At 47.8% G+C, this 20,555-nt stretch overlaps 1 protein-coding gene across 3 annotated transcripts; it reads right to left on the bottom strand.

Annotated features, from left to right (window-relative positions):
- Positions 1-2,146: 2,146 nt before the first annotated feature.
- Positions 2,147-18,947, bottom strand: AK3 (adenylate kinase 3). Of its 3 annotated transcripts, none has more exons than XM_040988893.1 (5): positions 18,703-18,947; positions 12,258-12,377; positions 8,868-9,037; positions 8,225-8,343; positions 2,147-4,065 (listed from the first exon to the last, which is right to left on the bottom strand). In XM_040988893.1, exons 1-5 carry the CDS (start codon positions 18,851-18,853, stop codon positions 3,945-3,947), a joined length of 681 nt encoding a protein of 226 aa, XP_040844827.1. In that variant the 5' UTR covers positions 18,854-18,947; the 3' UTR covers positions 2,147-3,944. The 3 variants fall into 3 exon arrangements, with proteins under 3 accessions (XP_040844827.1, XP_040844826.1, XP_040844828.1); XM_040988892.1 differs by having other exon boundaries at positions 8,865-9,037; positions 18,703-18,944; XM_040988894.1 differs by lacking the exon at positions 12,258-12,377 and having other exon boundaries at positions 8,865-9,037.
- Between the last annotated feature and the right edge of the window lie 1,608 nt (positions 18,948-20,555).

Genomic DNA, 20,555 nt, shown 5'->3' with positions numbered 1-20,555 from the left:
ACCACTCTGGCCATCTTGGTCCAGTGAGCTTCCCAATCTTGCAAGAGTGTTAAGAAAGCCCAGCTCTCGCTGTGCTATCTGAATCCCTCCTTTAGATGGACTGGTAAAGCTGTTTCTCAAAATCTTTAAAGAAGGAAAAAAAAAAACAAAAACAAAAACAACCCTGAGAACAAATCTAGAGACAGAACCGTGAAGAAGCAGGCAAGCTGCTTCTCCTAGATTTTTTTGCTAGAGTTATTGAGAACCCTTGTAAGCAAGTTGCCAGCCATAAGCTTGTGAATGACTCTGTGATCTCAAAAGACCCCAGGTTGCCTGGCCAGCCCTTTGAGAGCTCCCAGTGACTTAGAGCAGAAATAACGAGCTACAGCCACGATGCTACAGCTGCTGGTGGGGCTGTGAACAGGCCCAGCCAACCGGAGATTTGGAAATATGCTTGTTGAATGCAACAAAGCCCAAGGGGCGGGACTCCCTCCACAGATCACACCGCTTTTACCAGAACTTCAAGCACAGCTGACCGGTTTCCACTGTTTAAAAATTTCCAAGTCATAACTTCTAAGATGGAAATCTTTCATTGCAATGGTAACAAAGCTCTGTGTCAACAAAAAGACACAACCGATATGTTTAAATAGCAGATTTGTTCTTGCCGTTAGCTGCCAAGTATTACAGCAATTTAATACAATCTGAAGTCTCACTTATGGTGATTTGTTAGCATTGGGTAGTTTTGTCACAAACTATGAGGGTCCAAAATATTTTGCTGGAATGGGAAAGTAGACCTGGGCTAGAGTTTAGAAATTTGAGCCATTGTTTTGAATTATTCCAAATAGGATAGGGAGAAATAAAATTCGTGCCAATTTGCACTTCCCACAGCACGCTGTGCTTAACTTAATTTCAGAAAAGAAGGGCTATGAGTTGAAGCACTGTTACCATTAGCCTTTAACTGAAGTAGAGAAGCTTCTAGCGATGGAATTCAGCTCTGCACGTAGTACATATATCATGCTGTCATTATATTTTATATGTCCATATAGATATATAAATATTAAGATACCCTCCTCCACTGTGACATTTTTTAAATGTGTTTGTTTAAAAGGTAGAAAGGGGGCCCGGCGCGGTGGCGCAAGTGGTTAAGGTCCTCGCCTTGCACTCCTGGGATCCCATATGGGCGCCGGTTCTAATCCCGGCAGCCCCGCTTCCCTTCCAGCTCCCTGGGAAAGCAGTCGAGGACGGCCCAAAGCTTTGGGAACCTGCACCCGCGTGGGAGACCCGAAAGAGGCTCCTGGCTTCGGATCGGCATAGTATCGGCCCGTTGCGCTCACTTGGGGAGTGAATCATCGGACAGAAGATCTTCCTCTCTGTCTCTCCTCTCTGTATATCCGCCTTTCCAATAAAAAAATAATAAAAATAAAAATCTTTAAAAGGTAGAAAGGGAGAGGGAGTTGAGTTCATCATACTCTGGTTTCTCTTCAGAACACATAAAATCTTTCGCCTTTTATCAACTGCTGGTTCGTTCCCCAAATGGTCGCAACAACCACAGCTGAGCTGATCCTGAAGCCAGGAGCCTCTTCTGGGTCTCCCACGTGGGTGCAGGGGTCCGAGGACTTGGGCCATCTTCTACCGCTGTCCCAGGTGATAAGCAGGGAACTGCATGGGAAGTGGAGCAACTGGGACACAAACTGGTGTACATATGGGATGATGGAGCTTGCAGGCCTGTTGAAATACCGGGCTGGCCCTAGCAATAACATTCTTAATCACCACTCTCTCTGTTGTCAACTCAGCCAACAGAACACAGGTTATTTTTGCTTTAAATCAAAAGATGTGTTACAGGCATTTCCCAAAACATGGATAAAGTGTGCAATACTTCCCTTGTAAGTGCTGGAATCCTATATAGGTTCTGGTTCATGTTACAATTGTTCCACTTCCCATCCAGCTCCCTGCTTGTGGCCTGGGAAAGCAGCAGAGGACGGCCCAAAGCCTTGGGACCCTGCACCTATGTGGGAGACCTGGAAGAAGCACCTGGCCTCTGACTTGGAATCAGTTTTGCTCCAGCCTTCACAGCCAGCAGATGGGGACAATCTGTCTCTCCTCTCCATAAATCTGCCTTTGCAATAAAAACTACAAAAACAACTCCATAAAACAAAACCAGCCTATGTACTGTTTGAAGGAAATTTATTAGAACACAGTCACTCGGAAGCCAAGGGGATGTCAGAAGGAAGGAGAGAGTGGTGGGTTTTCGAGAAGGACCAAGGAGTGAGCCACGCTCATTTATTTTTACCAGAGAATCATGGATGCTGATTAGCCCAGTGATCATATATGGACAAAGAGTTAACACGTCAACCTAGCGGTCACGTAAGGCATACTAGAAAACATTCTAAAGGATGAGCTGATTGCTGTAATCCTCTTTAAAACGCCCGGGTCCTCTTTGCACAATCAACAGTGAATTTTTAAAAATCACAAGTAAAGGAAAATGGGTTTCATTTTTCTCCCACAATAGGTAAGACCCACATGCTGACATCGACATTTTTAATGTGTGGAATACAACGAATGGACCAGATTTCCCAAGGCAGTCCCCGAGGACGCGTACAAAGGCTTGTTGCAACTGATTTAGCACCGAGCGAGCGAGCGAGACACGGAGTAGCCCATGGGAGATAGGGTGGGGTATGGCTGCACCTCTCCAGTTGCCTCGTTCTCTGAAGGCCTCAGTCCGCACGCAGGCATCCTCGTTGCCACAGTGAGCACTCGCAAAAGATTTAGATCTTACAGTGGCTGCTCAGGTGGTATCAGTATTCCTCCCCCTTAAAATACAGTGGCTGTGAATGCCGACACATTTCTTTGACAGAATGGTCCTTTTTTTGCTGGTCCTTTTTAGCACAGTGTATAATTTCCTTTTATGGCCATTCCTGCTTACTAATTAAGAAGGCCAGCTGGGGGTCAAGGGGACATTCCTCAAGAAAGCCTGGCCCACTTGGAAAGAACCAAGTCTGCTATATGCTGTGGTGCCGGGCCCAAGAACAAAGTCTGCTTAATTTGCATAGCTCCCTGGGATTCCTCTTAGTTCATTTTTTTTTTTTCTCTTTAAACTGCAACTTGATACTTTATCAAGACAGATCACACATTTGGACCAAAAGGAGAAAGCACATGGTAACCTCTAACATAAATTTTAATCTGAGTAATAGCTGACAATGTAAAACTATGCTACATTTTCCACTGAAAACTGAGTCGGCTTTGGTGCTCACCCAAGGACTTACAATGTCAATTTCTTGCGTAAATCAGGCCTCGAGATACCTGTATTTTACAAAAGAAGACATTTTTCCTTTAGGCTAACGGACACATTTTTATAGCAGACTCAAAACTCTGGGTAAACAGAAAGTAGGTTTAACACCTTACGTGGATGGCTAGCTTGTACGTTTCTTAGGGTAAGGCATCAGTGAATTGGCACCTGGTGGCAGATCTGGAGTCCCAAGTCGCTTCTTTCCTCTGTAATTGAACAAGAGTGGCTCATGACGCCGTGTCCCAGGCTGCTTGAACTGTGTACTGACAAGTTTATTTGTGGGCGTCATTGCAAGCAAAACTGGCTGTTTCCCCCAGATAACAGTTAACTTTTTTTTTTTCCCAGAAAATCCCTGGAAATATTCTTAACAACTTATCCTTACCGAACAAAAAGTATCAGTGGTTTTTCGAAATGTTGGCTCTCTGTATAAGTTGAGCCATCCTACTGTTGAAGAAGAACCCAGGAGAGAACTGGATGACAGCATAGTAGAGGATTACAAAAGATGGATCTTATTTATTTGATCATTTGGCACATCCTTAGTGGTTTCCAGGAAAAACACAATCAGTAGACATAAAACCCAATCTCCAAAGGATTCATACATGCTGGAGCCCCAGGCCGAGGGGCATCGGAGGCCAGGACCAGCCGCTTCCGCTGCCTTGCCGGCCGAGCGGGTTCTTGCTCACGGAGTGGCAGAGTCTTTCTGATGGATTTCTGGAACCTTGGTCCGTAGGAAAGCATGTACGTCGGGCCAGATCTTGTTGGTTTCTGTTCCAGAGAATGTTTCAAGCACCCCTTTTTTCCTAAAGAAGGAAAAGAAATCAATCAATAGGAAGCACAGGTGGGAGATTTCCCCCAAAGAGCTTTTTCAATGGTTTTATGTCTGACAGGGTAAAGGTGAGTTGCATTCAGGAGAGAAAGGCTGGCACGGGCACAGGGCTTATAAGTTAGCCCAAATCATCAAGTTGGAGGCAGAATTCTGAGCAGGCTATTGAACACCAGAATTCGCCTCAGCTCTGTCCCCTTACACCGTTGCCCCCAAGAACTTGCTTTGTTTGTTTTTTAAATGTATTCAATTTTGTTGGAAAGGAAGAGTTACAGAGAAAAAAAAAAAAAGACATTTTTCATCATCTGGTTCACTCCCCAAATGGCCACAATGGCCAGAGCTGAGATGATCTGAAGCCAGGACCTGGGAGCCAGGAGCATCTTCAGGGTCTCCCATGTGGGTGCAGGGTCCCAGGGTCTTAGACCATCCTCCGCTGCCTTCCCAGACCATAAGCAGGGAGCTGGATGGAGCAGTGGGACAGTCTGGACTTGATCCGGTGCCGATATGGGATGCTAACACCATAGGCAGAGACTTAGCATACTATGCCACTGGCTGGCCCCTCCCAGGAATTTCCTAAAACTCGATAAGTCTAGTATTGCATTTACACTTCTCTGTTGTGCTGTGTGTCCTTCTGGCTTTTAACAGAAAGAGCAATAAGACTCTAGGGTTGATTCTTTTACCCAGCTGGATCTTTGCATTTCTGCCCTGTGGATCTGTCTGATTTGTTACTGGGCCAACTCAGCCAAGGATCCTGTAGCTAATATGGTGAGGACCGGGATTCTGCATTTGGTTTTCAGACCACACAGATACCTTGCTGAAGTTCTGGCATTCCTCTTGCTAACCTCCCTTCTTCTACCCCATCCTACCCGTGCATGCTCCTGTGAACATAAATACTGCTTTAAACAGCAAATGAAGGGCACTGGCGATATTATTTTTAAAATACATCTTTTTATTAGAAAAGCAGATCTACCGAGACAGAAAGCTCTGTCCTCTGGTTTACTCTCCAAATGGCTCCAGTAGCCGGAGCTGAGCTGATCCAAAGCTAGAAGCTTCTTCTGGGTCTCCCATGCAGGTGCAGGGTCACAAGGCTTTGTTGTACCATCCTCTGCTGCTTTCCCAGGCCACAAGCAGAGAGCTGGGTGGGAAGCAGAGCAGCTGGGACATGAAATAGGAGATTCCAGCATGTGCAAGACGAGGATCTACCCACTGAGCCATTGCACTGGGCCAGGGTTTATTGCTGTCTAAGAACTAGTTTATTCCCCAAACCAGGACCATCCTTGTAACTAGGTTTTCAGACATTTATGTCTGAAGGACGTTTCTTTCCTGTCTTGCCCGATTCAGTCTGCCACCGTAGAACACATTTGATAAACTGGAGGGAAATTGTGCAAATGCAGCCTTTTTTTTGTTTGTTTGTTTTTTGCATAGTGAGGCCCTCTTGCTTCTCAACTCTCAGGCTGCCAGGAGAGGCAGGAGAGGAAGCTCCTTAGCTGTGTGTAAGCTTCCTAAAGAGCCTCTTGAAGGGCGAGTGAGGATGTCTCAGGCACACAACTGCAGGCCCCTTGAGTACTGCAGCTGCACCCAGAGTGACCAATTGTCATTACACTTAGGAAAGGGACCAGCTCCCCAACTGAGTCCACCAACAGTGAGAGCATCAGCTTGTTGGTAAACCTGGACCATTCTTCTCTGTCGAGGGCCCACAGCTGAGGAATATCTTCTAACAACGAGATCAGTCTGCATTTTTTCAGATGACCATGCGCCCTCATTTTGCAGCCCAGGAACATCCCACCTTCATCTCATACAAAGGAGCTTCTAAGATGAAGCTTGAACCAATGGTAGCAAAAAGCCTAATGATGCTTTAAGAAGATAAAGCAATCTCTCATACAGGGCAGCTGAGCTGGGAGGAGCAAAGCAGAGGCAGAGAATGCCTTGCTACATGGGGAGAGAACCCCCCAACAGACAGGAGAGCCCGCCTGCACGCTGATGTGTTCTGCTGTGTTCACCTGTTGTAGGTGGGCGTGGGGCTGCCACTGAGGGATGGGCAGGACTGGCTGGACAGACAGCCTCCTGTTAAACTTCATGCACTGAGTGTGGCAGAGAGCCTGCTGCCCCGAGAGCGGCTGGCAAGAGAAAGCCTCATTGCTGAGCAGCAGGTGTAACTGCAAGACAGCAAAGGGAGGTGGATTCTTTCCAGCAACAGCACGGAAGTTGGGGAAGGCTGCACGGAAGAAGCCACGAGCTTGGGGCCCTGCAGCTCAGAGTGACTGGGGCCTCGTGAGACTTTTTCAACCTTTGGACCCAGCCACCTATCTTTGGACTGTCACGTGGTCATGATTGAGATCTCCCCTGAGTTCAAGCTAAGGTGCATCAGGTCCCTGATTACTGCAAGCATGAGTCAGCACTGCATGCATGTACAGAAAGTGAGCTGGAGTTTGGCACAGGCCTGGTCTCAAGGTCTACGTTGACGAAGGGCCTAGGCCAGTGTCCAACAGAGTCAACAGTTCATCACGGAGCGCCTCCTGTCAAGCTTGCCCTGCCTTCTCTCAACGCCCTTAACAAGCCTACAAAATAGGCCCTACTGAATATTGGTTAATTTTACCAATGGGAAACTTGTAGCACAGAGGTTCCTATGTAGCCCAGGGCCATCAAGCTGGTCACGGGCAGAGCCAGGCTCATTAGACTCTACACCGGCTACTGTAAAAAGTCAACTGCCAACTCCCTTGCTAAGGTCACCCTCTAAAATCAGGTATTTAGGCAGTTTGGAGACCATTGCTTCATATTTTTGCTGGATGCCTGACATCTGTCGCAAAAATAACAACCGTAGTAACCACCAATATTGACCTAAGATGCCTAATAACCAGGCTGAATTCAGAAAGGCATACGTTTGAAGTCGAATCTTTCAGCCTATTCTATTCTATTCTCATCCTCCATCACACAGAGGAGAGAAGAGGCAGAGGTTCAGCGAAAGTCAAGGGCAACTTCCCTAACTTGACGTTGATCAGGATCCTGTAAGCGAATGAGCGGGAGAAAAGGGGGAGCAAGGGGGCCGAGTAAGGAAGGGAACAGGACTGATTCTTAGCCGGAGTCAAATGTGAAATCAGTCTAGCGCCGGTATTAACAACAGGGTGATGTGAACTGCCCAAAATGCGGAGAGAAAATCATGTTAACATAGAAGCCTTTCAAGCCTTTCATGTTAGCTGCGGGGGCTGGCATGGCAGTGCAACAGGCTGATCCTCTGCCCTATGCCATCAGCATCACATATGGGCACTGGTTTGTGTCCCGGCTACTCCACTTCCCACCCAACTCTCTGATTATGGCCTGAGAAAGCAGAGGAAGATGGCTCAAGTTCTTGGGAACCTACACCCATCGGGGAGACCTGGAGGAAGCTCCTGTCTTTGGATCAATTCAGCTGTGGCCGTTTGGGGAAAGAACCAGTGGATGGAAGATCTTTCTCTCTCCCCTCTCTGTAAATCTGCCTTTCAAATAAAAATAAATAAACCTCTAAAAAAATATTTAGTGCTGGCTGAATGAGCCATCTGAGGAGGAGCCGTCGTCAGAGCTCTTTCTGTCATCAGGTCCTCCGCTGGCACACGCAGCGGGCACTGCAAGGCTTGGCCTCCCTTGCACTCAACTCCAGCCGTCCCTCCACCATGTCGCAGTCTGGGTGAGACTGACCCAGCCTCAGCTCCAGGAATGGAGTCATCGGTGTGCTCCCTGCAACTGCAATCCGCAGAGAATGGACCAGAGCTGCCTCAGGTCTTAAAACGGTGCCAAGCACTCCCTAACCACAGAGGCTGGGCTCTTCAATTGATTCAGTCTGAATGGTGCTTGGAGTTTTGTTCACTAGCGGGGAGGGGGAACGTTGCTCCCCAGTCTTTCCACAAAAGAGGCGAAAGCCAACAGCTGCGCAGGACAAAGCTACAAGAACGGCACACGGGAGGAGGGACGGGAGCCCAGACCACCCACTGGACTTTGCTGTGACACAAGCTAATGGACTGCCCTTTATTGCCTCAGTCAGTTCCCACCGGATCCTGGGGTCTGGTATTATTAATATTTCAGCTGTAAAGTGTGGGGGCGGCGATCAAAGACGGCCTGAGTGCTGCATTGCGCAAGAGAAGTGATGGGAAGCCAGCTCTCACCGGTAGTATTCCAGGACGGGCTCCGTTTGGGCCTCGTACGCCTTCAGCCTCTTAATGACCGTCTCCGGCTTGTCATCTTCCCGCTGGATGAGAGGCTCCCCGGTCACATCGTCGATGCCCTGAACGGGAGAGAGGGAGAGCCGATACCCAACAGCAGGAGATGAGTGACGTGCGCCACGGACAGCCATCTCTGCGCCCGCACAGAGCGCGAAGTGTAAGACCCTCTAAGTAAATGGAATCCACACAAAGACACCACATTGCAGCCCAGGCTTCAGATGAAGCGGCATATAAAATTATATAAATGCATACTTATATAAAAACATAATAATAACTATATATAATGAACTCAGCCATGGCCTTTATACGCATATCAATAAAATGTGTGTGCGTGGATACATATTTAGTTATAACCTGGGAGTCTCAATTGTGATTCCCGACTCCTAACGCTCCCTGGCACCCAACAGCAACTTCATAAATGCTTCTGAAGGAATTACAAAGCCCTTCTACTACACCAAGTACCCTGGAGATGCACCTGCAGGAGTAACAGATCAGGTAGAGGATTTCCCAGTTCGGGGAAGCGGGGGGTAGGGGCAACGGCTTGGGCATCGGCCACGCAATCACTTCCACCACAACTACTCACCACGGCCTTGGGAGGGTTGAACTCAATGTTGTAGACGCGGCCGCTGGCTGGGTGAATCCAGCGGGCAGTAAGGCGCTGCTTAATGACCTCGAAGGGCACGTTCAGGTTAATCACTGTGTCTATCTGGTAAGCTTTATCCAGGGCTTCTGCCTGCGGGAGTGTCCTGGGAAAGCCTTTAGGAAGTTGAAGGAATGGTGAGATGGGAGGCAGTGGGAGCGAAGAGCGGGAGGGAAGAGTGGCAAAGGAGGAAGAGAGAGAGAGAGAGTGGAGAGAAAGCAGAAAGAAAAAGAATGATGGGCAGTGTGAACCAAAGGAGTAACCTTAGGCCAGCTGGCCACAACTACAGAACAACTGTGCTGGCGATCTTCTGGTGTCACCTTGACCGTCCCATGGGCCACCCAGATATTTTAAAGACACATTCAGGATGTGTCTGTAAGGGTATTTTTGCATACGGTTAACACTGAAATAGGCAGATTGGTTAATGAAACACAGTGCCCTCCCTGCTATAAATAGGCCTAATCCATTCAGAACAAAAAGCTGAACCGTCTCAGGTCTTCACTGGAATCTGTCTGGGGCAGCTACTGTTTCCTGCCTTCAGGGGAAAAAAAAAAAAAAAAAACTGAACTCCTCCATCTTATCTGAAAAAACCTCAGAAAGCCATTTGTGGAATATGACAAAAATGATATTCAACTTTGGCTAAAGCAAAGCACATGAGTGCAGAAACACTTAACGTAGAATCTATTTATAATGAGCATTCTCTCATCGTAAAACCTCAAGTCCACAATGCTCCCAAGTCTGAATATGTTTGTATGTATGATAGCCTAGCAGCTAAAGTCCTCGCCTTGCATGCGCCACGATCCCATGTGGGTGCTGGTCCTAAACCCGGCAGCTCTGCTTCCCATCCAGCTCATATCATATCTTTACACTGCAGTGGTCCTGTTAAAAACATCAGTGCAGGCGATGAGAACAAATGGCATACAACACCCACAACTACTGGACACTGTCTGGGTGCCAAGATCTATCTGTGACAAATGGCAAAACAGTGGCACAGGAAGGAACTCCGTGTCACCCACAAAGCTTTCGAGTGACAGATGTGGGACCCATCATCCGTGCTCATTACTAGGAGTTGGTACTTTAAAAAAAAAAGCTTACAAAAGTATCTCTCAACTGATATCATTCTTGTGCAAATATTCACAGTCCCAAACCAGGAGCCAAATATCCTCTGGACAAAGAGCTAAATCAAAATACCTCCGACTAAGAGAAGGGGCAACTTCAGGGGCGTCCCGCACAGCCTCCACAGGGCACTGGAAACCGGATGCAACCCAGCTGTTCCTCAGGGGGGGCCATCAAAGCACCTCCCCCCCCACAGAAACAGAACACAGCGGGGACGAATCCGGCTGTGCAATTCAGATGAAGTCAGTCACCAAAATATGGTTTATGCTTATACTGTGTACATCTGCATATGAAGAAAAAATTATAATTCTAGATGCTACTTAGCTGTGGGTGGCTGGAATCGTATCTCATATAATATGCAAAATACATATATGAATGTGTGTGTTCTTGAGTATATGTAACTGTTCCTAAAACATGTGATCATTGGGGTCTCTGAGCCTTGTACATGTATATATACGCTTTTTTATTTTTAAAAGGAAAAGGCATTCTTGTAATGGAACAATGACACGAAGTGAAAAACAATTCCCTGGGCTTGCATTCCAGGCCCTTCCCAGGTGGCCCTGTCATTGTCCCATTTCAGCTCTTAGTCCCACTGGTGGCAGAGGGCCCTGTCCTTTGGAGGACTTACCATTTTCCTGTGGGGCAGGGTCCTCCCGACTCTGCCCGTGAGGCCCTGTATTTGCACTAAAATTACTTGCTTCTGCACCTATCACAGGCTACTCACATTTGGGGATGCTCATAAGCCTCCCCCGTCTAACAAAAGAAAACAAAAATAAGTCGTTAAAATGAATTTTTGCTCCCCCACCAGCACGATGGCTCAATTGGCTAATGCCCTCCTGCAAGCGCTGGCATCCCATGTGGACACCTGTTCGTGTCCCAGCTGTTCCACTTCCCATGCAGCTCCCTGGACGTGGTCTGCAAAGGCAGTCGAGGACGGTCCAAAGCCTTGGGACTCTGCACCCACATGGGAGATCTGGAAGCAGTTCCTGGCTCCTGGCTTTGGATTGGCTCAGTTCAAGCTGCTGCGGCCACTTAGGAGGAAAACCAGAGGATGGAAGATCTTTTTATTTTTTCACTCCTTCCCTCTATGTAGCTGCCTTTCCAATAAAAATAAATAAATATTTTAATGAACCTTCTTGAATTCTGAACCATGTATCTAAATTCCTTATTTACAAAAAAGAAAATGAAAAACAGTAATAAGCTACCCCTTCACCTACATTACTCTCTGCTCACATCAACTTGTAGTTCACCTCAAGGCCCTTGCTGCTGTCTGCATCCAACCCAATTTTTCTTACCTGTGTTTTGCTAGAACATACTGTGTGTGAGCACAAGGGTTTTGTGGAGGTTCCATGATCAGTTTTGAACACACACAAAAAAAGATTCCCAATCAATTTGTGGAAAGAATAAATACACAAAGTGTGATATGCACAGCGTCTCCTGTCTAGATTGGTCTCTGGGTCCTATCTGTAAATGGTCATAAATTTCTGAGTCCTTGAGTTTGTGTGCAAATATGCAGAGCAGGCACCTTCCACGGACCGGAAGAAGACTTAATGGATGGTTTACTCCAACAAACCAGAGAAGAACTTCTCCCCTTCATTTGTCTTCCTGATACAACTTCATTCACTTGGCACCCCAAGAATCCCATAACCTTCTTGGCTAGAGCGAGCAACAGGGCCGCCAGGCTGTGCGGGAACAGCATCTAGTCCATGCGTGTGTGTGAAGGGGATGGGGCAGAGTGGGGCAGAAGATAAAAATAGCCAGGCTAGGCTAGCCTGCCCTCTTCCAAAACAGGAAGTCATGACTTCAATCTCCAAAGAAAGGCTTTATTTGTTTAAAAAAAAAAATCTTGTGCCTCTTGGTCTCAACAAAGCAACGATTCGAAGCTGACGAAAGAAAGAAAGAAAGAACTCGAACTATCCTGAAGGATGCTGCCACCCCTCTGTCTAGGGAAAACTACAAATTATTCTTGTGAATTATCATTGCTTGGCCTCCCTTCTTTGTGGGGATCCTGCCTTATCATAAAATATTCCTCTGGGACGAAAGAAGGAACTCAGAAATCACTCAATCCAACAGAGACACAGAGAACAGGGCCAGCCCAAGGGCTCGGGTGGTGGCGAGCAGGCTGCAGGTGCCCCCTGCCCATGCCATCCAGCATGTCCACTGGCAGCCCGTGGAGTGCCCATCGCCTGGCCAGCAGCCGTCCCTTGCGGAGATGCTTACCATCCAGCAGCCAGCTGTGCTGCGTCAGATTCTTCAGCTCGTGAAGGGCCAACCGAGTCATGACGTCATCGGGAATGAGCTTCCCTTGATCGATGAAAGTCTTGGCTAACACGCCGATTTCTGCGGGAGAAGAGGGGGAATGAGTCAAGTTTGTTTCATCCCATCCCGGACCCCCGCAGGAACTGGTAGGCTGACAGGAGCCTCGGGATTACACCCCAGAAAGAAGTGAGCGTCCTCAGCTTTTCCTGTAAAGGACCAGAACTTACACAACCATCCAAGTCTTCCTTCGGTCCTTCCATTATGCACAATATACACATGTCTAGGCCAAAAGGTGATGCAAATGCATCACCCCATTTTAACAGTGGTTGCTCTTTGTGGCAGAATTATGACTATTTTTTTAAACTATTTCTATTTTTGAGTATTTTTCTATCACACGCAAAACACAGAATAGCTGAAATTATTTTCTTCCATTTAATAAGAATTTTACATTGCCATTATTGTGAAGTGGTTTGGTTTAAGTGCCTGCTATCGATACAGAGACCATTTTTCCTTAATCCTCTAAAAAAGATATCAGTCGTAACATGAGTACAATTAACTTTTGGCCAGATCGGTGCTGATCACATTATATTCTTATTAATAGTTAAGAGCCTAGAAAAGAGTTTATGCATAATTTTAAACTGCTGCTCACAACTATATGTTATTCTCATCCCACTGTGTTCTCATTTCTTCTTGTTCCCTTCCCAGACTATGTACATTTAGAATCATTGGGACCGGTGCGGTAGCCTAGTAGCTAAAGTCCTCGTCTTGCGTACTCTGGGATCCCATAAGGGCTCCGGTTCGTATCCTGGGTGTTCTACTTCCCTTCCATCTCCCTGCCTGTGGCCTGGGAAAGCAATAGAGGACCACCCAAAGCCTGGGGACCTTGCACCCACGTGGGAAACCCAAAAGACATCCCTAGCTCCTGGCTTCAGTTGGCTCAGCTTCAGCGGTTGTGGCCACTTGGGGACTGAACCAGCAGTTGGGAGATCTTTCTCTTTTCTCTCTGTAATTCTGCCTTTCTAATAAAAGTAAATAAACCTTAAAGAGAGAAAAAAAAAATTACTCAACTCCCTACGTCATGGTCTAAGTAGCTTGTTAATTGCATTCCAAATGTTCATCCCATCCAGCATAACTCGTGGACATTTGAAAAATTTCTACTCATCTGATCACCATAATTTATTGGGTTCCTCATGCAATTACTGCTTTCTTTTTGATTCAAATATTAAACTAAATTGGGGAACTTTCACACTTACAAAACATGCCATGTTGAATTCTCTGCCTGGTGGAGGATTAAGTCTAAGATTATAGAATAAACTGGAAGCATATTGTAACAACCAAAATCAGTCAGCCAGTCAATCCATCAGAAGAGAAGGAAGTGTCACTATGCCCCTAAATCTGTGCGTAAGTGATACACGAAATTGGTTCACCTTATATAGATAAAACAATTTAAATTCTTTAAAAAAGGTAAATTATTCCTGGTTAGCTAATTTTCGACAAAGTTATACACAAAAATAAGAAAGCAAGGTTCTAGAAAAATGAGGAAAGTTAATATCAACTTGTAAGGGCCATAGCAACAAATCCCAAACATGGAGCTACTGGTCTGAGAAATACACATTTATATCATATAAAATGTCACCCACTGGTCCTCTCCCCTAATGCCTGTGGTACCTGTAGCTTCATCAGCATCTGCAACATAGATGGCAGGGGACTGGCTCCTGAGGCCATCTCTGCTGTATCCCAAGATGTGCAGCAGGTGGAAACCAGTCAGAAGTGGTCCCGGGATATAGGCCTGCCAAGTGGTGGTGGCTCAACTGTGGGGATTTTCCTTTTAACAGCAAGACCCCAAACAACCACACCTCACATCTGAATCTCAAGGAGCTTATTGAAACTGTGAACAGTAACCAACTACAAAAGCAGGACCAGACTACCCTAAAAATAACCATTCCCTCTTACGTGTGCCAAGATAAAGCGCTACAAAGAACTTAGTTCCTGCCAGAATTGCTTTCAGCATCGTGACATAATAAACAATATAAAACTTTATTTTTAAAAATATGTAAAAAAAAAAAACCCACACCAGAAATAGAAGCAGGAAGATGACAGGGAATAAATTAAACGATCACTTGACACAAATCAAAGTCTTAAAAAAACAAAACATCCCTCCAATAATAAAGACTTGAGTCAAAGCAGCGGTTATTCCGGGGGTCAGGAAAGAGATGTGCAGGGAGGGGCCCTGAATGGGTTAATGATCGATTCATGCCACAGAATATTATTCAGCATAAAGTAGCAAAGCACAGATGGAAGTCACAGTGTGAGAGATCCTTGAAAACATTATTCTAAGTGGAAAGAGGCCAGTGAGAAAGGCCTCGCATAGCACGATTCCACGTGCATGAAACACACAGGCTGGGCCGCTCAGGAGAGAAGGCGCCGCCGTACCGCCACAGGCCCGGGGCGGGGCAGGAGTGACTAACAGGTGTGTGGTTGCCTTTGTGGGCCATGGGGAATGTTTCTTTGTTTCGCTGATGCTTGCACAACCATGCATAGACAAAGGATCCACTGAATTACAGATTTGTCAATAGCTTAACTTAAATGATATGTGAATCCTTTCAATCAAGCTTATCCAGAAATGAGATTTTTTCTTATGGAAAGCAGTATTGTTCAGGGAACCCCCCCCCCAAAAAAAATTTTTTTTTGTCTGCTTAAAATTGTCTCATGAATCTCACTTTGTGGAATATTGCGTAATGGGAACCGTGACTAACTGGTACACCGGCTTTTCTTTTTTAAAAGTTCTTCTTTTATTTATTTATTTATTTATTTTAGATTCATTGATTCACTTGAAAGGCAGTAAGAGAAAGGAGACTGAGATAGAGAATTTTTCTAACAGTTCTCTCCCCAGATAGCTAACATCTAGATGAGACCAGACCAAAGACAGAAGCCTGGAACTCCCTTCAGGTCTCCCACACGGGTGGCAGAGGCCCAACTACTTGCACCCTCTCCCCCTACCCTCCCAGGAGCATCAGTGGGGAGGTACTTGGCAAGCAAGTAGCTGGGACTCAAACTAACAACCATATGAGCTGCAGGTGGCTCTTTGACCCACTGTGCCACAATGCTGCCCCCCATTGAGCAAGTTCTGTCTTCTTTTGCTTGCTTTAAGAAAGGCATCTGCTATCCACTGGTTCACTCCCCAGATAGCCGCAAGGGCCAAAACCAGGAATCAGAGGAGTTTCATGCAGGTCTCCCGTGTGGGTGGCAAAGGCCCAAACACCTGGGCCATCTTCCCTCTGCTTTCCCCAGGCACATTAGCAGGGAGCGGGAACAGAAGTGGAGCAGCCGGGACATGGTGCCCACGTGTGACGCTCACATCACAGGCAGTGGCTTCATCCGCTGTGCCACTAACATCTAAGGATCAGATTCAGGGTGCACACCTGCAGGGTCCTCCAGGGGGCCAGCAGTTACTCGTAATCTGGTCCTGTCAACAGGCTCATCCTGTCTCCCAGGAGGATTTTAGAACTTCATTTACACAACACAGCCATGGGCCATAAAGCCAGCCTCATGCGTGGCGGCTGCAGAGCGAACTGCCACAGTCCTTTCATAGCGTCGTATGTATCATTGCAAAGGACGGTTAACACCATAGATGCCCAAAGACTGGGACATACTACCCTTATGAAAGTATATATCATTAAAAATATTTATTTTACTTGAAAGAATTACAGAGAGAGGGAGAGAGAGAGAGAGAGAGAGAGAGAGAGAGAGAGATCTTGCATCTACTGGTTCATTCCCCAAGTGGCTATAACAGCCAGAGCTGCGGTAATCCAAAGACAGGAGCTTCTTCTGGGTCTCCCACACCGGTGCAGGGTCCCAAGGCCTTGGGGCCGTCTTTCACTGCCTTCCCGGGTCACCAGCAGGACACTGGACGGGAAGTGGAGCATCAGGGACTTAGAGCCCTCAGGAGATGCCAGCACCACAGATGTCACTGTCCATCCCATAAATCCCATTTTTAAAAATTATTTTCCATGATACAGTTTTGTAGGTAAAGGGATTGCTTCCTCCCTGCCCATTCTCCTTCCCACTGTTTTCCCCCAAATTATCACACTGGTGTAGTCCTTTAGTGACAATTACAAGTTTAACTTTGTGCCGCGTATACATATCTTGGCATGGTAGATATAGGCAAAGGTTAAAAAAAAAAGATCTAGTATCATTCTGTAAAGATATAAGTAAATGTCATTTTTAAGACTGCTTAATGATGTGTGAACATGCCCACAGTAACTTTTAAAAAGTACTCAGTAATCACTTCAAATACAGCAATTTTGCAAAAACATGGAAAATTAACAGAAAAAAAAACTGGCATAAAAGAAAACATTGCGTTAACCTATGGGTTGATTATACTTGTCCCTGAATGATGAGACAGAATCTCGAAGGGTCCTAGTCTTCTTCTTTATGTTCTCATCACATACTTTTCTCCATTCCTAGCAAATATGTTTTACTTTCAGTATCAGAAAACATTAAGCATTTTTTTTTTAATCTCACCTCTCTTTGGCTCTGATTTTGTGGGTGTTACCCAATTCGTTCACAAACACCTCCTGAGACTACAGTCTTCAGATACAAAACGCTTGTAATCAGAAGCCACGCGCCTTCCCAAAGTTCCACTTTGCTTCTCTTGGAAAAAAAAAAAGTGTTGCCCAGAAAGAGCGCAGGACGTGCAGATCCCCCGAGGCAAGCTGAACTACATCTCAGGGTTTCTCTTCTCCCTCTGCTCAGCCGGTGGGACTGAGAAGGTAGAAGGCAGGCGCTCAGAGAGCATCAAGGACATGCAAGGTGGATGTTGCGCAAGGTTGTTTAACTGCCTTTTAAATCCACCCACGTTCTGTGCCCCCTATAAGCTGACCAATGCTGGCCCACCGAGGGTGTTCCCGAAGCACGGTCAGACCTCACGGCTCCGTCGTCTTTCCCCAGGATTGTTAGCTCCCTGTGCAGACGGTCCAAGTCACGGGAATCCGCCCGAGCAATTCAGCAGGCTGCACCGGGCACCCTGGCCGAACAAGCCAAACTACGTCACCATTAGCCCAGTGTGTTCTCTTTCTGTCTCTCTCGGAGTTACTCGGCCTCTTACTTGTATTTCTGGCGCAGAATTATGTCTAAGTTGGAAGTTTAATGAACCAGACAAGGTCCCATTTCTTCTAAGATTGAGGCGTGACGAGAAAGAAACACAAGACCACCGTGTGCCAGAAAACACAGATATGAAACAAACAAACAAACAAAAAAAAAAAACTCAGAGGAAAAAAAATCTCACCAGGGAAATAACAAACCTGTGCATCAAAAAAGGGATTGGTAATAAATCAGAGTAGACTGAGCAAAAAGATAACTCTACCGGTAGAAGCTGTGTGCATGTAGAAACGTAACCCGCATTTAGCGCGAGGAGGTCGGAATGACACACTGTGGGTACCCGGTCCGTGAAATACAGGCTAGACTTCCGTGTGTTTGTACACACCAAGGTTCCTAGAAGGAAGCACACGGTTCCCCTCCGAGGGATGGCATCGGGCCAGGAAACAGCTCTGCTGTTTTCTATTTCCACCCCCCCTTGCACTTCTAAATCCTTTCTCTTCTCTACCATGCAAGTATTATTTCGAAGGAGACGCCTTTCAAGATGGATTCTGTTTTGGAAAGTAAAGGTCAACCCTTCTGAGGGCAAAACGGCTCATCCTACTGATGACTTTTTTCTCTCTCTCCTTTCTTTTCTTTAAATAGCCTTCTTAAGGTGGAATTTACATACCACAAATTCACCCCACAGCAAAGCGTCCGGTTTTGTTACCGGGACTTTTATGCTGAGTGGTAAGAACTGGCCTGGCATGAGAAACAACGCTTTTGTTTTTAAGGCAGCTGCACACAAGAATGTTTTTTCGTTGTGTCTTCGAAATCTCCTGGGGCCTCAAAGTCGAAGCCAACTTTGTTGCCCTACCACGAGGGGGAAATAAAATTTGGCCTTGAGATCAAGGCGGGGGAGGGGGAGGGTTAAGGTCAGAACTCCAAGATCCCACAGCGTGTTTTTTTTTTTTTTAATAAGTAAATAAAAAGCAAGGGCACGTACAAACGCCAGCAGAACTGATGCCAGTTTTCCATGGTCAAGGACACGTGAAGAATAAAGTTAGAACTCGGCTCGGGGACTGGACGCGCCTCTCAAAAGACAAGGCCAACAAGTTTTCCTCTTTGAACTTGGAGCGTGTCCTAAAAGCTGCCTAGCGGGTCTGCCCTGCCACCGGCCCCAGGACTTCAAGGAGGTCTCTATGCCAAAGTCTCTCTCCTGCTCCCACCCCTCACTCCAGAACCGCGCCCTCAGCCCCGGGTCCCTACCCACCCTCCACGGCCCGCGACCCGCGCACCGCCGCCGGCCGGCCGGCCGGGGTTCCCGCACCTGTGCCTCTCAGCATGTTCTGTCGCAGCAGGTCCCCGCTGGAGAGGTGCTTCAGGTCGAAATGTTTGATGATGCGCGAGGACACGGTGCCTTTGCCGGAGCCCGGAGCCCCCATGATCACCGCGCGTAACAGCCTCGCCGACGCCCCCATGGCGAGCGAGAACCGATCTCCGCCTCTCCAGCAAGGGCGCCTCGGCCTGGCCTCGGCCTGCGCGCTCGCCGGCTCCGCGGCCCCGGGGCCCCGCTTGGCTGCGAGGGCGAACGGGGCGGCTGCGCCCAGGCGCTCCCGGAAGTGAGGCGACCGCCACCCCGGCCGCCCCGCCCCGCCTGCGCCCGGCCTGCGCCCGGCCTGCCCAGCGCCCGCCCCTGGGCGACCCCGCCGCGCCCCTGGCCCAACGGCACGAGCCGCGCCCCCCGCGAACCCTCGGGGCGTCCAGCCGGTACCTGCGCCCTCCCCGCGGCCGCGGGCACCGCCGGCTCCCCCTCTGCCCACCCGGACCTCTGCCAGCCCCTCTCCCCGACTCGCTCAGATCCACCCTCGTGCCCCCCTGGGCCCTGGGACACTATCTGCTCCACCTGCGTCAGGCTCCCCTGGCCCCGCCCCAACACCCCTCTAGTACCCTCCACGTGCCCTGTCCGTGCCAGGCCTCGTCCTGAGCGCCAACCAGCCCGATCCTCCGGATTCTCCACCAGCCTCCTTCTCCGCGTCCCCAGCTCGTGCCCGCTCCTGCTCTCTGCACCCCTGGGTCACTGGGTACCCCCTTACCCGGGACTCCCTCCTTCCTCTCGCTCTTTCTCTCTTGGGTGACAATTCATTTTTACCTCTTCACTGTGCAGAAGTGACAATGAGGCTAGAGGCCTTCCTCCTTGTCTCACGGGACAGAAAAAAAACTTGCTTTTCCCAGAGATGGTGTGTCACCTGCCAAAAATCCTACATTCTGGCACAAAAGCTGGTGACTTTTGCTCTGCGGAGCCCAGGTCGCAGGCCCCTGAGTTTGCCTTCCTCTCTCTTTGGATTGGCTCAACTCTGGCCATTGCAGCCATTTGGGGAGTGAGCCAGTGGATGGAAGATATCTCTCTGTCTCTGTGTGTGTGTGTCTCTCTCTCTCCCTTTCTCTCCCTTTTCTTCTCTCTGTAAATCTGCCTTTCAAATACAAATGGAATCAATCTTTCAACAAATCTGTTTTTACCCCCAAAAAAGTAAATTAATAGCTAAAATACAAATTCTTTAGGAAGATCTCAAAACAGCCGAAGGTGAGCAAAGGAACACACTAAATAAGCAACGTGAATGAAAGGGTGGGGAAAGTTGGGAGACAGAACACAGAGCGTGCAACGTCTGGACAAGCGCGTGATGCAACGCTAGCACACCCAGAGGGGTGGAGAAGCCCCTTCCACTGTGCCAAGCTGGGGATGGTGTCAACTTCAAAAGCAAGCGGCAAGAAAATCCCAGGGAACCGTGGCCTGGGCAGAATAAAGGACTCATCCTGCCCTAGCAGCAGGCCGGCAGGACCCAGGCCAACTTTGGCTCTCACCGAGCGAGGGCTGTTGATTCCAAACAAGTTAAGGACTGCCGGATTGGGAAATCTCCTGGCAGCCGTGGCTAGCACACGTGTTTCATCACACACAGGCATGTGTGTGCGGGTTTGTTCTCCAGTGGAAACGACATTGAGTTGAGGTTAAATCAGCTCCTGATCTTCATCTCCTTGCAGCAAGAAATACCCCATTCCATCGGCTGGCACGTGACCCTGCCTGCTGCGTTGCTCATGACGGTCCACTTTGATCACTCCTTTTGGTCAGGAATAACTATTAGCAAATTTCGAATTCACTCATTCCTCTTGGATTTGCTCACACGG

This window comes from Ochotona curzoniae, unplaced genomic scaffold, assembly GCF_017591425.1.
Source record: "Ochotona curzoniae isolate NIBS_2020 unplaced genomic scaffold, NIBS_Ocur_1.0 contig_50, whole genome shotgun sequence".
NCBI lineage: Eukaryota > Metazoa > Chordata > Mammalia > Lagomorpha > Ochotonidae > Ochotona > Ochotona curzoniae.
This window is presented reverse-complemented; position numbering and strand designations above follow the sequence as displayed.